Source organism: Malaclemys terrapin, chromosome 4, assembly GCF_027887155.1.
Source record: "Malaclemys terrapin pileata isolate rMalTer1 chromosome 4, rMalTer1.hap1, whole genome shotgun sequence".
NCBI lineage: Eukaryota > Metazoa > Chordata > Testudines > Emydidae > Malaclemys > Malaclemys terrapin.
Genome location: NC_071508.1, coordinates 31,040,164 through 31,052,529, shown reverse-complemented (window position 1 = coordinate 31,052,529; position 12,366 = coordinate 31,040,164). Strand labels below are relative to the sequence as shown.

The window sequence follows — 12,366 nt, the reverse complement described above, 5'->3', positions numbered from 1 at the left end:
ACCCGCTCAGCCCGCTGCCGGTCTGGGGTCCTGGTCCTGCCCACATACATACCTTCTCCCTGGTTCTGGCCCATTCTCTTCCTCTCTCTCTGAACTGAGCTGAGAGTGGAAGTGCACTGAGCACAGGGCTGGGGGTGAAGGAGCAGGCTGGGGGTTGGGGTGTAGGGTCTGACCAGGAACTAGAATGAGGGAGGGGGCTCAGGGTTGGGGCAGGAGGTTTGGGTGTGGAGCACTTACCTGGGCAGCTCCCATTTGGTGCGAGGGGTGCAGGTGGGAATGTGGGGGGGGACGTGCAGGAGCTCCCATTTGGTGCAAGGGGTGCAGGTGGGAATGTGGAGGGTGCAAGAGTCAGGATGTGGGGGGTGCATGGGGTGGGGGCTGGGTATGTGGGGGGGTGCAGGTGTCAGGGCATGGGGTGTGGGGGGCCTGGGTATGTGTGGGGGTGCCAGAGTCAGGCCTGGGGTCATGGTGGGGGGGGGGGTGAAGGAGTCAAGCAGAGGGCTGGGTGTGTGTGAGGGGGGTACAGGGCTCAGGGCAGGGGCCTGGGGTGTGTGCAGGGCGCAGAGCTCAGGGCAGGGGTCTGGGGGGTGTGCGGGGCGCAGGGTCAGGGCAGAGGACTGGGTGTGTGTGGGGGGGTCAGGGCTCAGGGCAGGGGCCTGGGGGGGGTGTGGGGCGCAGGGCTCAGGGCAGAGGGCTGGGTGTGTGTGGGGGGGGCTCAGGGCAGGGGCCTGGGGGGTGTGCGGGGCACAGGGCTCAGGGCAGAGGGCTGGGTGTGTGTGAGGGGGGGCTCAGGGCAGAGGGCTGGGTGTGTGTGAGGGGGTGTCAGGGCAGAGGGGGTATGAGGGGGGTGAGAGCAGGGGGCTGGAGGGGATATGCCCCTATTCCACTCCCCCCCTTCCCCAAGGCCCTGCCTCCACTTCTTTTCTGCCTCCGCCGGGAGCAGCGAGCAGGCTGACTCTGCTCCTTCCGGACCCCCTCCCTCGCATGGGCCATCACTGATCGGCCAGCAGGGAGGGAGAGGAGGAGGAGGGGGGCAGGAACTGAGCACACTGCCGGAAGAGGCAGGGGAGCTGGCAGAAGCCGGCAGGACCTAGTTTCTGCCCCTTGCCCCTTGCCCCCTGCCCCCGCAGGAGAGGGAGGGGGGGTGGAGGGCAGAGAAGAGCGAGCCGGGCTTGGCTGGGCAGGGCAGGATTTTTAATGGCACGATGCTGCCTACCGGGACTTGGCAGGCAGCAGCGTGCCATTAAAAATCGACTCGTGTGCCGTCTTTGGCACGCGTGCCATAGGTTGCCGACCCCTGGTATAACACATTGTTGGAAAAGGAGCTATAAAAGTATAATTCAATATTAACGTTATTAATTTAAATAAAGATTCTCTGTTCTATACCATGGAAGCAAAAGGTAGATTGAAAGGAGAAAGAGGAGTAATTAAACAGTGCACTCTTTACCTCACTATCTGGATTAGGCTGGATAACTTCCCAGGTCTGAGAGTCCACATCATAGCAGTGTAGTTCATTTGGCAATGTGTTATCTGCAGCACCACCAAACACATAGAGGTGGCGATCAAAGGCAACCATGGTGTGACCATATCTTCGCTGTGGAGGAGGAGGGGAGCCCCGAAGTAAGTGTTCAGTAGGAATTCGTGTCCAACTGAGACACAAGACATGAAACAAAGAGTAAATCTTTTATAACTCCTTTCTTCAAAATGAGTTTTGAAAATTAACTGTCTCAAAATCCCCAAAGGATTCTATCAATTAGAGATGGAAAACACCTATTACAATATACCCTAATCAAACCCTACCCCCACTGTTTAAATAAAATCAGTATTTTGGTAAGGGATCACAGTTTCTTAACATAATATGATTAATATTATTTGCAGCCACCAATTCAGCTTTTTATTACATTTGTAGCCAACCAGAGCCCAACTCTGGCAGACGTCAGGACAAGATACAAGACTTGCACACTTTGTTCAATGTTTGGGTAACTGGTTGGTTTATGTTGTATTGTGTTTCATTACTGTGGTGGTTTTCGCAGATTCCTAGATTTTATATCCCATTATGATCATGTAGTCTGACCTCCTGCATAATACAGGCCTGAGAACCTCACCCAATAATTTCTGCATCAAATCCATAATTTCTATTTGAGCAATAGCATATCTGGCTAGTGTGTCCTCCTTACATGCTCAGGGTCAAACTGGTCATCATGTTTGGGGCTGGGAAGGAATTGTCCTCCAGGTGAGATTGGCAGGAACCTTGGGGCTTTTTTGACCTCTGCAGCATGGAATGTGGATTCAGCTTGGGACATCTGAGCTTATCTCACCTAATCAATTCCCTGCCATTGCAGGGGCTCTGGGCACTGGAGACACCTTGGTATCTCAGGTTTCAGAGTGGCAGCCGTGTTAGTCTGTATCCGCAAAAAGAACAGGAGTACTTGTGGCACCTTAGAGACTAACAAATTTGTTAGTCTCTAAGGTGCCACAAGTACTCCTGTTCTTTTCTTGGTATCTCTTGCTCTCTGTCTGTGGCACACAGTAGTTTAGTCTCCGGAGGACTGAAATACTTAAGCCTAATTAAAGACTTTGGGCTTAATATAGGGGTATCTGGGTGAAACTGAACAGCATGCAATATTCAGGAGGTCACACTAGATGATTTAATTATTCTTTCTGGCCTTAAACTCTCCAAAACTATGAAATTAAAACAATATCCCGTCCTTTCTTCCACCAATAAAAAGGCCATCAGTAACTGTGGCAATAGTTGTAGTAGTAGTAGTTAATCTACAGTTGCTGCTTTTTTGTTCCCCACTTTTATCTCTTTCAGAATTGTAGACCAAAGTTTTCAAAACTGAGTAGTGGTTTAGGGTGCTTCAGTTTTTGGGGGCCAAACCTGACCTTTCTGAAGGGGCCAGGTTTTCAGAGGGCAAGTGCTCAGCATTGCCTGATAATCAGAACCCTCAAAGATGTCTCAAGTTGGGAATCCAAAAACTGGGGCACCCAATCGCTAGTCAGATTTCAAAATCATGGCTTGGCCTACTGCCTCTCTATTGTGGTTCCACACCAGTGCTTTTAAAACTTCTTTCATTATACCACACTCAGATTTTTAATATTTAATAATTATCCAACTCCCAACCTAACTAACTGGACTGGGAGATCAAAAGTTTGAAATAAAAACCTTCCCACAAAAGCTGGACTCCACTGTTTGAAAGTGTGTATGTGTGTACGTGAGCAGGGATTCAGAGTCAGACTGCTTCCCCCCAAGAGTGAACTAGACATTTGCTTTTCACAGTTATCTCATTTCCTTGAACTGTAGGTTCATGCTGTTCCCTCTATCAGACACATATGGTATGAGATTCCTATGAGGGCTCCACATGGTGACAATGTCTAAGAACACAGACATCTGACGAAGTGGGTATTCACCCACGTATGCTTCAATACGTCTGTTAGTCTATAAAGTGCCACAGGACTCTTTGTCGCTAAGAACACAGGAGCTTTCAAGTGCTGAATGAGGAAACCATGTGCACTCTTGATATTTCCTTTTCGTTTGGGGCCAAATGTAACAGAACATCTGAAAAGGCACTAGTCAAGATTTTCTAAATTGGTAGCTTGAAGTTACATTCCTAAATCCTTATATAGACACTTAAATTATCTGATTTTCAAAGATGCTGAGCATCTACAACTCCCACTGACTTCAGTGGGAATTGAGGCTGCTCAGCACCTCTGAAAATCAGACCCTTTCTAATTAGACACCTAGGTATGGATTGAGGAGCCTATTATTACACACCCAGATCTGAAAATTGTGCCCATTGGCTATTATTTCAAATGAATCAATATGAGTTGCTGTTCTCCTGTAGAAAAAAATTGTCTCTATCTAGCCAAAGCATATTGTCAAGCTATTGTACTATTGCTGACATATTATCCAAATATCAGCCTAATTAGTCCCCAACTAAAAATCAAAGAAATTAGAAATTAGAAAGAACTGCCTTTCTTAGTTATGAAATACAAACTGTTCCTTCTTCAATATCTTTCATTGTGTACTTTCTTCACCCTGAACAGCAGAATTATTACATGTATTTTACTTGAATCAAATGTTGGAACTTACATTTTTTCCTTGAATTCAAACTGAAAGAGATTATTGGTGATCTTTGCTCCACTCTGGCCAGAAAACACAAACATCTTGTCTTTGCAAACAGCCACAGGAAAATTACAGCAGGAAGGCGGGATCTCACCACTCTGTTCAATCTAAAAAGTAGCAAAATCCACACTAAATTATATATTTTTCAAACTCCATTGTAAGACTGTCTGAACATGCACACTGAAGGATTAACACAACCTCCTTTGGTGAAGGGGAACCATGTAGTGTGTGAACATAAATCATGTTTCCAGCTGACGATGACACACAGAGATTATAAATTTGGTTGAAGTGTGTAGATAGAGCCTTATTCACTTAATAGTGTAGTGTTGACTTAAACAAAGCACCTTGCCAAACAATAGTTAAAGTTAAAAACAATTCAAGAGAAGATTAAAGAATCATAGAATCTTAGGGTTAGAAGAGACCGCGAGGATCATCTAGTCTAACCCCCTGCCAAGATGCAGGATTTTTTGTGTCTAAAGATGTACCCTGAACATGCACTTATTAAAAAAACAAAACAAAACAAAACAAACTATTGACATCACAAGTTTAAGTTACATAAAGAATTCTGATACCAGCCTTAACCCCCAAACTACGCACAAATACTGTAGAACAGAAACTGTCAGAACAGAAACTGTCAGCCCCACAGAGATACCCTGAAGATGTAGTACAATTTTTAAGTGGAACCCTGAGGGTAGTGTGGCAAGGGGGAGGCCATGGTACCATGATTCCATCAGAACACAAGCATTCTCCATACTAAATTCAGAAACCTCCAGACTGTTGAAGTTGTGCACATATATCCTTGTGAAACCAAGTATTTGTTGTAAGGTTTTATGAGACGCTGTGGTCTCATTTCCTTAAGCAAATTCAAAGTCACCGACAAAAGTAGCCTCTTAGATACCCTACTACCTGGTCTAAAAGAAAGTGGATCTGAGGAGTAATTAGCTGAAGAGAGCAGAATTGTTCTCCCAAATTGAGTATTAGACCTCGCTACCAAAACATGACAGTAATGCTGGATAAAAATACAAATAAAATGCCAGAAAAACAACCACACAACTATAAAAGAAACATTTTTAAGATGTCCTACATGGGCTGCTTTACATTTTACTGAATATGTTCTAAGACCTTCAGAAACTCATCAAGTCATGACAGATTTGTATGCAAATCCACTTAAATTTCTGAGAAGAGTGACTCTGCTTTGGATTTATTTTTATATAATGGAGATATCCTATCTCCTAGAACTGGAAGGGACCTTGAAAGGTCATTGAGTCCAACCCCTTGCCTTCACTAGCAGGACCGAGTACTGATTTTGCCCCAGATCCCTAAGTGGCCCCCTGAAGGACTGAACTCACAACCCTTGGTTTAAAATGCTCAAACCACTATTTAGTTTGATACTGAAGTCAATTTACACCATACACTAAGCCACAGCTCACTTTGAGGAGAACAGACATGCTCATGAGACAGAGAAGCAACAAAGGAGGAAAGAAAGGGCACAACAGTCCAGCTAACAACTATGTCTCCTCCAAGATAACACCTGTCACTTCTGTAAGAAAATCTGCAGGGCACAAATTGGGCTCCTCAGCCACTTAAAAACCTTCCTTGGCATACATCATCCTTGCATCGAGAGATAGCCGAAGAATGTCAATTTATCTTATGCTGTCTCCACATTCCCCAGCTTTCAGTGTGCTGGGGATTTTGTACTTGGCAACACAATTAATAGAAGTTATCAGAGAAAATATGGATGTTTTGGCAAGTGGGTAGAGGGAATTGGGGCTTTTAGCGTCTGAAGAAATATGAGAGACTGTTTGGAATTATGAGATCAAATTCACACTGTGCCACAGTGACAGAAACATTTATGATTTCTAGATTGGTTATGATAACATACCATACCTTAGAATAAAACTATCAACTTTGAAAAACAACAACAGATTCAGAACACAGCTACCTGCAAACTCAGGCTATAGACAGCGTATGACCCAAGTTCTCTAATCTCTTCACAGACTTTCCATTAAATACCCCATGCAGAATGGGGGAAAGAGAAAGATGTTGAGATACTGTGTTATGTGTTATCATTTCTGAGTGCCCAAAACTGTGCTAGGCACCTCACAGAAACAAGTATAGACATTGGCCTGTTCTACACTATGAGTTTAGGTCGACTTTAGCAGCGTTAAATCGAATTAAGTCTGGACACGTCCACACGACGAAGCCCTTTCTTTCGACTTAAATGGCCCTTTAAACCTGTTTCTTTACTCCACCTCCGACGAGTGGATTAGCGCTAAAATCGGCCTTTGCGGGTCGGATTTGGGGTAGTGTGGACGGAATTTGACGTTATTGGCCTCCGGGAGCTATCCCACAGTGCTTCATTGTGACCGTTCTGGACAGCACTCTCAACTCAGATGCACTCACCAGGTAGACAGGAAAAGCCCTGCGAACTTCTGAATTTCATTTCCTGTTTGCCCAGCGTGGAGAGCACAGGTGACCACGCAGAGCTCATCAGCACAGGTAACCATGATGGAGTCCCAGGATCGCAAAAGAGCCCCAGCATGGACAGAACGGGAGGTACGGGATCTGCTCCCCGTATAGGGAGACGAATCAGTGCTAGCTGAACTCCGTAGCAGTAAATGAAATGGCAAAATATCAGAAAAGGTCTCAAAGGCCATGAAGGACAGAGGCCATAACAGGGACGCACAGCAGTGCTGCGTGAAAATTAAGGAGCTAAGGCAAGCCTACCACAAAGCCAGAGAGGCAAACGGAAGGTCTGGGGCAGAGCTGCAAACATGCCGCTTCTACGCGGAGCTGCATGCCATTCTAGGGGGTGCAGCCACCACTACCCCAACCGTGTGCTTTGACTATGTCCATAGAGAAACATGCAACAGGGAAGTGGGTTCGGGGTACGCGAAAGATGATGATGATGAAGACAATGAAGATAGCTCACAGCAAGGAAGTGGAGAAACCGGTTTCCCCAACAGCCAGGATATGTTTATCACCCTGGACCAGGAACCAGTAACCCCCGAACTCACCCAAGGTGTGCTCCCAGACCCTGAGGGCACACAAGGGACCTCTGGTGAGTGTACCTTTGTAAATATTACACACGGTTTAAAAGCAAGCGTGTTTAATGATTAATGATTAATTTGTCCTGGCAATCGCGGCTAGTACAGCTACTAGAAAAGTCTGTTAACGTGTATGAGGATGGAGCGGAAATCCTCCAGGGACATCTCCAGAAAGCTCTCCTTCATGTACTCCCAAAGCCTTTGCAAAAGGTTTCTGGGGAGGGCTGCCTTATTCCGTCCGCCATGGTAGGACACTTTACCACGCCAGGCCAGTAGCATGTAGTCTGGAATCATTGCATAACAAAGCATGGCAGCGTATGGTTCCGGTGTTTGCTGGCATGCAGACAACATCCATTCCTTATCTCTCTTTGTTATCCTCAGGAGAGTGATATCATTCACGGTCACCTGGTTGAAATGGGGTGATTTTATTAAGGAGACATTCAGAGGTGCCCGTTCCTGCTCTGCTGAACAGAAATGTTCCCCGCTGTTAGCCACACGGAGAGGGAGGGGGGCGGAGGGGGGGAGGGGGAGGGGTGAAGTGATCATCCCAGAGAATTGGGTGTGTGTGTGTGGGGGGGCGGTAGTTGGGTTTGTGCTGCATGTTAATCCGGAAACCCCAGCCCCTCCTTTTACATTGCAAACCCATTTTAAATGGCCAACCCAATGGGTGCTTGGTATGGGAAATGAGGGCGCTGCTGTTTGAGACCATTCCCACATGTTATGAAGGTTAAAAAAGCCAAAGGACTGTGGCTTACCATGGCTGCCTGCAAGCCGAATTCTGTTGCCTGGCACTGCATGAGTGATCTCTCACACCAAACCGGCAGGCCCTCAATGTAAGAGGAAAAATGCGACCTTGTAACGAAAGCACATGTGCTGTGTAATGTGAACAGCAAAATTTAACGTGAAAGAGTGTACCCATTGTTCTCTAAAATGTGTCTTTTTTAACCACCTCTCCCTTCTCCTCCAGCAGCTGCAAATGTTTTCTCCTTCGCAGAGGCTAGCGAAGATTAGAAGGAGAAAACGGCGGACGCGGGATGATATCTTCACGGAGCTGCAGATGTCCTCCCACGCTGAAAGAGCACAGCAGAATGCGTGGAGGCAGTCAATGTCAGAGTGCAAAAAAGCACAATTTGAATGAGAGGAGAGGTGGCGGGCTGAATCGCGGGCTGAACAGAGCAAGTGGCGGGCTGAAGATAATAGGTGGCGTCAGCTTGCAGACAGAAGGCAAGAGTCGATGCTCCAGCTGCTGAAGCATCAAACTGATATGCTCCAATGTATGGTTGAGCTGCCGCTACAGCCCCTGTGTAACCAACAGCCCTCCTCCCCAAGTCCCATTGCCTCCTCACCCAGACGCCCAAGAACACGGTGGGGGGGCCTCTGGTCACCCAGTCACTCCACCCCAGATGATTGCCCGAGCATCGGAAGGCTGGCCTTCAATAAGTGTTAAAGTTTTAAAGTTTTAAACTGAAGTGTGTCCTTTTCCTTCCCTCCTCCCCCACCCATCCCGGGCTACCTTGGCAATTATCCCCCTAGTTGTGTGATGAATTAATCAAGAATGCATGAATGAGAAGTAACGATGACTTTATTGCCTCTGCAAGCGGTGATCGAAGGGGGGAAGGGAGGGTGGGGTGGTTGGTTTACAGGGAAGTAGAGTGAACCGGGGGAGGAGGCGAGGGGGCGGAGGGTTCATCAAGGAGAAACAAACAGAAGTTTCACACCGTAGCCTGGCCAGTCACAAAACTCGTTTTCAAAGCTTCTCTGATGCGCACCATGCCCTGCTGTGCTCCTCTAACCGCCCTGGTGTCTGGCTGCGCGTAATCAGCGGCCAGGCGAGTTGCCTCAACCTCCCACCCCACCATAAATGTCTCCCCCTTACTCTCACAGATATTGTGGAGCGCACAGCAAGCACCAATAACAATGGGGATATTGGTTTCGCTGAGGTCTATCCGAGTCAGTAAGCTGTGCCAGCGCGCTTTTAAACGTCCAAATGCACATTCCACCACCATTCGGCACTTGCTCAGCCTGTAGTTGAACAGGTCCTGACTACTGTCCAGGCCGCCTGTGTACGGCTTCATGAGCCATGGCATTAAGGGGTAGGCTGGGTCCCCAAGGATAATGATAGGCATTTCAACTTCCCCAATGGTTATTTTCTGGGAAGAAAGTCCCTTCCTCCAGCTTTCGAAACAGACCAGAGTGCCTGAAGACGCGAGCATCATGTACCTTTCCCGGCCATCCCACGTTGATGTTGGTGAAACGTCCCTTGTGATCCACCAGGGCTTGCAGCACCATTGAAAAGTACCCCTTGCGGTTTATGTACTCGGTGGCTTGGTGCTCCGGTGCCAAGATAGGGATATGGGTTCCATCTATTGCCCCACCACAGTTTGGGAATCCCATTGCAGCAAAGCCATCCACTATGACCTGCATGTTTCCCAGAGTCACTACCCTTGATATCACCAAGTCTTTGATTGCCCTGGCAACTTGGATCACAGCAGCCCCCACAGTAGATTTGCCCACTCCAAATTGATTCCCAACTGACCGGTAACTGTCTGGCGTTGCAAGCTTCCACAGGGCTATCGCCACTCGCTTCTCAACTATGAGGCCTGCTCTCATCCTGGTATTCTGGCGCTTCAGGGCAGGGGAAAGCAACTCACAAAGTTCCATGAAAGTGCCCTTACGCATGCGAAAGTTTCGCAGCCACTGGGAATCGTCCCACACCTGCAACACGATGCGGTCCCACCAGTCTGTGCTTGTTTCCCGGGCCCAGAATCAGCGTTCCACGCCATGAACCTGCCCCAGTAAAACCATGATTTGCATATTGCTGGGGCCCATACCTTGCGTGAGGGCTATGTCCATGTCAATTTCCTCATCACTCTCGTCGTCGCCCTGCAATTGCCTCATCGGCTGGTCCTGGTTTTACTTTGGCATGTCCTGGCTCTGCATATACTCGAGGACAATGCGCATGGTGTTCATAGTGCTCATAATTGCCGCGGTGATCTGAACGGGCTCCATGATCCCAGTGCTATGGCGTCTGGTCTGAAAAAACGCGCGAAACTAACGGAGGGAGGGAGGGGCGACTGACGACATGGCGTACAGGTACAGGGTATTAAAATCAACAAAGGTGGCTGTGCATCAGGGAAAAACACAAAAAACTGTCACACAGAATGCTCCCCCCCCCAAAGATTGAACTCAAAACCCTGGGTTTAGCAGGCCATTGATTTGACGGAGGGAGGGGGAAGCAAATGAATACATCTATTTTTTACATCTTAAGCTGGCAGCAGACAGTGCAGCATGACTGATAGCCCTCGACATCTTCTGGGTGCTTGGCAGAAGATACTGTACTACGACTGCTAGCCATCATCGTCAAGATGGTTCAATAGGACTGCCGGCAGGACTGAGTCTCCAGGAGACAAAGCACGTCTGCCCAGGTGCCTCTGATTGGACTGGAATATGACGATGACGGATATCAATCTTAATACACCATCTACTGCCAAAAGGCAAGGGGCTGCTGCTGTGTAGCAATGCAGCTCCATGTCTGCCAGCTCCCAGACAGCCGATGAAGGCTACCAGTCATACTGCACCGTCTACTGCCAAAAGGCAATTAGTTGCTGCTGTGTAGCAATGCAGTACCACATCTGCCGGCACCCAGATGACATACGGTGACGGTGAGCTGAGCTGCATGGCTACATGCTTGCCATGGTATGTTGTCTGCACAGGTAACCCAGGTAAAAAGGCACGAATCGATTGTCTGCCGTTGCTCTGACGGAGGGGGAGGGGCCTGACGACATGTACCCAGAACCCCCCGCGACACTGTTTTGCATCTTCACGCATTGGAATCTCAACCCAGAATTCCAATGGGCGGCAGAGACTGCGGGAACTGTGGGATAGCTACCCACAGTGCAACGCTCCGGAAGTCGACGCTAGCCTCGGTACTGTGGATGCGGTCCGCCGACTTCATGCACTTAGAGCATTTTATGTGGGGAAACACACAATCGACTGTATAAAACCGATATCTATAAAACCGGCTTCTATAAATTCGACCTAATTTCGTAGTGTAGACATACCCATAGACTCTGCCCAGAAAAGCATTAAATATAAAGAACATAAGAACATAAAAACGGCCACACTGTGTCAGACCAATGGTCCATCTAACCTAGTATCCTGTCTTCTGACAGTGGTCAATACCAGGTGCTTCAGAGGGAATGAACAGAACAGACAATCATCAAGTGATCCATTCCCTGTTGTCTACTCACAGCTTCTGGCAAATAGAGGTTAGGGACACTCAGAGCATGGGGTTGCATCAAGCTTCACCTTGACACAAATGAGAGTCAAAAAATAGATAAAAAGGAAGAGGGGAGACAAGACAAAGGATGGGGAGTCAATGGCAAAATCATTCAGGTCACAGTCCTAGGCACGACAGTAATAGAAATAATAGATAATAATAATAGGGTTGTGTACACATATTCATAATTATAGAATTTGGGTTGTTTTCACTTTTCTCATAGGCTTCAGAACAGAAGCAACTTTTCAGCAGCAATTCAAATGAGGAGATGGAGGCTGCCTCACTTGGCATTCCAAAAGGAGTAAGGAGAGATTGGGGCATAGATATAGGCGTGATATAGGAAGCAAGGATAAGAAATTCAAACTTGATACACATTGCAATGGGGGGCCAGTGAAGTGACTTTAAGGGGAATTATATGATCAAAGCAATGGGTAAGAAGGGTGATTTTGGCAGCAGCATGTTGGATAGATAAGAGGTGATGTTAAGTTTAATGGCTGCTATGCCCCATTGTTCTGAGTGGAAATGAGGCCACACTACATACACTCTGTTAAAATGCTCACTTTCAAAATGGCCATTTCCTTCCATTGCTCCCAATGAAAGTGAAACCAAGCTACAATCAGGGAAGATGGTGGCCTCTTATGTTGCCAGGAGTCTGACATGAAAATATGACTGGGGATAAGAGCGTTATTCACCTTGTGCAGTAACTGGGGTTCTTCGAGATGTGTATGCCTGTGGGTGCTCCACTTTAGGTGACTGCGTGCCTGTAGTCAGAGAATTTCAACAGCAGTACCTGGCTGGGCTGCACAGGCGCTCTCCCCGTCTTGCGCCTGTAGCAGCAGTTGATTAGCACTGTGTGGCCGCCCACCCCCATCAGTTCCTTCTCTACTGCAGAGGACTAATTAAAACTCTAAAGT

At 47.6% G+C, this 12,366-nt stretch overlaps 1 protein-coding gene across 4 annotated transcripts in view; it reads right to left on the bottom strand.

The window, feature by feature from the left end:
- LZTR1 (leucine zipper like transcription regulator 1) overlaps window positions 1-12,366 on the bottom strand; it is a 286,327-nt gene that overhangs the window by 174,004 nt on the left and 99,957 nt on the right. For all 4 annotated transcript variants that reach the window (XM_054025515.1, XM_054025514.1, XM_054025512.1 and 1 more), the window contains exons 8-9: window positions 4,094-4,233; window positions 1,448-1,649 (exon numbers count right to left, since the gene is read on the bottom strand). In XM_054025515.1, the coding sequence (XP_053881490.1) occupies window positions 1,448-1,649; window positions 4,094-4,233 (342 nt within the window). The remainder of the gene's footprint in view (window positions 1-1,447; window positions 1,650-4,093; window positions 4,234-12,366) is intronic.